This window comes from Acanthisitta chloris, unplaced genomic scaffold (genome assembly GCF_000695815.1).
Source record: "Acanthisitta chloris isolate BGI_N310 unplaced genomic scaffold, ASM69581v1 scaffold5027, whole genome shotgun sequence".
Classification (NCBI taxonomy): Eukaryota; Metazoa; Chordata; class Aves; order Passeriformes; family Acanthisittidae; genus Acanthisitta; species Acanthisitta chloris.
The window spans coordinates 9,467-13,267 of record NW_008681963.1 but is presented as its reverse complement, the minus strand read 5'-3'; the positions used below and the strand labels follow the sequence as shown (position 1 = coordinate 13,267).

General features: G+C 40.1%; 1 protein-coding gene across 1 annotated transcript in view; it reads left to right on the top strand.

Moving 5' to 3' along the window:
• INVS (inversin) overlaps positions 1–2,584 on the top strand; it is a 97,703-nt gene extending 95,119 nt beyond the window's left edge. Inside the window, exon 16 of the mRNA XM_009078294.1 lies at positions 2,469–2,584. Coding sequence (XP_009076542.1) covers positions 2,469–2,584 — 116 coding nt within the window. The remainder of the gene's footprint in view (positions 1–2,468) is intronic.
• Positions 2,585–3,801: the final 1,217 nt, after the last annotated feature.

The following is a 3,801-nucleotide window of genomic DNA, read 5'->3' as shown; positions in this document are numbered from 1 at the left end:
AGCAGCACAAATATTAATTAGTCCCGTGGAACTAAAGATTGCTACATGTGCCAAGAATTTACACACCTGTTTGATAGAAATACATGGTTTAATGCAGAGATGACAACTTGAAAATCCAAAGTTACTCATCTGATCTCTGCCCTTTCTTTTAAAACAGCATAATGGGGTTGCTGTGCTGGGCACAGAGCCTCTGTTGTTTCATGCAGTTTTGCTGGCACTAAGTTTTAGGGCTCTAACAAAATCATGCATTTATTTTTCTCATGATGAGGTGTGTTTGCAGCTGAAATGTTATGTCTGGAACTGGTGTCAGGGCAGTAGGGTTGGCTCAATGAGGACTGTCAGGCCGTGCAGGCAGACAGATGGGGCTGCACCACGTAAGACAGAGCAGTGATGAAGAACTGAAATTGTAAAGGTATTATTGGGGTCATTAAAGACAAGCTAGCTGTCAATTAATGCCACATGCATGAAAGTTCCAAAGTTAACTTACATGGCCATCTCTCCTACTACTTCTTTATGAAATGCCATTTAAAATACCCTTTTCAAGTGTATTATGCACTTACTTGGTGCTGGGAGCTATAGTAATGTCAGTGCTTCACCATGTGAAGATTTAGTGCCTCACTGGCCATTTGGTCTTCATGGCTGTACTACACATCGTTCAGAGGCAGCTCACAGCTCCACGGGAACCAATCAAGTGCTTCAAGGAGACAGCAGCTCAGGTAATTTGCAAAGGGGAGTAAAATACATTTTCCAACTAGTTGAACAAAACTCTGAAGTCAGAAGGAAATCTGACAGTGGACCTAGTTCCATGAGGTTTGTCAGAATTATAGGAGAGTTTCTGCCTCACTGAGAGACAGAGGCTTTTTTCTTTCACTGCCTGAGAACTGTTTTAATTAAGAAGCTTGACCAGACAGGTGTTTGATTGCCACCTCTTCATGCAGATATGAATCTAAATTTTAAAAGAGCTTTAGCAAATAGTGCTTCTTTTCGTTTAACTCCTCAGGACAACAGATCTCCCTGTCTTCTGACATAAAAAGGCTTTATTTGAGGTCTGAGTGGCCTTTGCTTTCATAACTTGGTGACGAATAGGATAGTGATAGGAACTCTGCCCAGTTCCTTCAGAACACTACCTACTTTTATTCACCTAATAGGAGCTCAGGGAACTTTAGCCCTTACTTAAAAGACAATAACATGTTTTTCATCTGACTGCCTTTGTGCATGACAACATTACGTTTGTTGGAAAAGTTCAGAGCTGTCAGTGGCTAATGCCAGATACTGCGTTTCTGACGTAGGTGCCTGGAGTAGGTCAGAATGGACTGTTCAGTATGATTCTTCTCTTGCAGAAGGTACATCTGGGAAGGTGAAGCCTGACTGTCAGCCCTAGTCTGAATGTTCATATAGCTTGTGGAAAAAGCGCATGGTGACAAATCTGTAACGGGGCCTGACAGCGCACTCAGTCAGAGCCTTTGGAAGGAGGGACATGCAGAAGGTGTTCAGAGGAAAGGTACAGAGAGTAAGGCAGGCAGGGGGTGACAGGTAGAAAAGGAGCATATACAGACATTGGGTAGGTGCTTTGGAATATTCTGGCAACTAAGGCCTTTATCACCGTTACCTTTAAAACATTTCAGAACCTGGAATTTGTTCCCTTGTGGAATTTTTTACTAAGTAGATGCCTTTTGTCAGTTCAGCAAATGGCACACAAAGAGAGGCTCTCTGCAGCAGGCCAGACAGCCTGGAGTTTTGTTTCACTGTGGACATTAACGAAAGAGTTGTAAAGGAAGACGTTTTGCAACTCTTGGCATTGGAAAGAGAACCTTAAGATGTGCTGGGTACACATCCTCAGTGAAACATTTGGAGCTGCACTTGGGATGACCCTGGCTAGAATGGGATAAAGAACTGAAACGTTCCCAGCTAATCTTGACAAAACTGGGAATGAAAACCACACATATTAATTGTAGCACATTACAGGAAATGAATACATTGCATGAGCCTAGACCTTCAGCCAGACCCAAAATTGAGGAAAATGGTCAACTGCCATTCATTCTCTCCAAGAGTTCAGAGAATACCTGCTAAGAGCCCTGGACTTGTTTCCATTACTTTCTAAAAATTGCCTTGTACCTACCTCATGGTGCTAAATATTGCTCAACAAAATCTCTGGCTGCATCAGAGCAAACTCAGCCAAGAGTGTTGTGTTAGTCTGGTAACCTTCACTCATTTATGAGGGTAAATCTTGAGTTAGCTCCACTCTTACAGGCTGCTGAAGTCCAACACACACAGCAGCAGAGCTCTCTGCAAGCTGTACCAGGTGCTGCAGAAACTGAACCCTACTTAGAGACAATGAGCAGAGATGCCAGGAAAAGGAAGCATGTTCTTTTCCCAGTAGATTGTCTATGAAATGGAGAATGCAGTGCAGATGACACTTCTTTTCATCTACTAGAGCTACTCATCAAAGCTATTTTGTTCTTTTACAGTAAACAACCTACAGTGTGTTAATTTGCTGGAGAACATGGGAAAATCAAAGCAATTTTCATACAACATGAGACCAACCACTGCTGCAAAATCAAAGAATACAAGACCTAAGCACTAAGCAGAACTGAATGTTTGGAATTTAAAATCCATTTCGGTACAACTGCTATCTTTCGTAACGTATAAGCCATCTACAACATATTAAACTTGAACACATTTTCAGTTTTGTATTATCTCAGCATTACTTGCCAAGTAGACTTCTAAGTTAGGAGCTGGACTCGTTTTGTGTACAGATTAGTTTTTAAATGCAACTGTTTCTTGACTGGCACAAGATGATTATCTGAATTGCACTTGGAAACAGAAAAGGAAGCACTAGGCCCCGCATTATTACGGTGGTGTTCCAGGGGCTACCTAAGTTTTCTGTTGTACAAAGTAGGGAGTTTTGACTGTGTTCATCAAACACAGTTTCAAATGAGAGGGAAACTGTACTAAATATGTAGCAGTTAGGAAAAACTGCTGCTTGACTTCGCCTCAGATTTATTTAATTAATTTCAAAATCCCAACAGGAATGGAAGAACAGCCTTCATGGTCCACTTCTTTACTAAAGAAACAATTATTTCTTAAGTAACTGTGGATTTGGAAGGAAAAGTAGAGATGCTGACAAAAAACACTCAGTAAATAATTTGCTTTTATAGCCTATGGAAACTATTAGGGGTGTGTTTTCTACCTTTTGAGATTATCATCAATTTTTTAAATAACTATTTTTCTACATGCACAAAAAGAGTTTCTACAGAAGCAAGAAAAAATAGGTCTTTTACTAGCTTTGGAGCTGCCACAGTGTACAGTATTTACCTTGCACAAAGTATTTAAAAATACAAACTCAGCAAAAATAAAAGATGTTACTCTGGTTTCACAGTATATTGTTTTCTCTTTTTTCTTCTAGTTGATACTACATAATTTTTTTAATTCATATGATGCTTCAAAATATTAGATGAGCAGAGTCAATACAAGTCTGTCTCTCTGCACTTAAGCCCCAAGGACTGGATTTTCTTTAACACCCCTCACTGTGGTTTACCATGTCTATTAAAACACTTCTAGTAACACCCACGTGCTTGAAAAGAAAGGCACTAGAGGTGTGCAGTTCTCTGTAAAATTTTTATTCTGTTTCACTTACAAAAAAATTGACAAGCTTTGTTCCAACATCTTCCATTCAAAACTAAATAGAAGTAAATGCTTTACAATAAATGCAGTTCGACCTCTTTAATATACCGCGTTTATAGGGGCAGGTGCCTGGGGGTGAGAGGCAAGGTAGATGTTGAAACAGTAATGGAGGTCTGT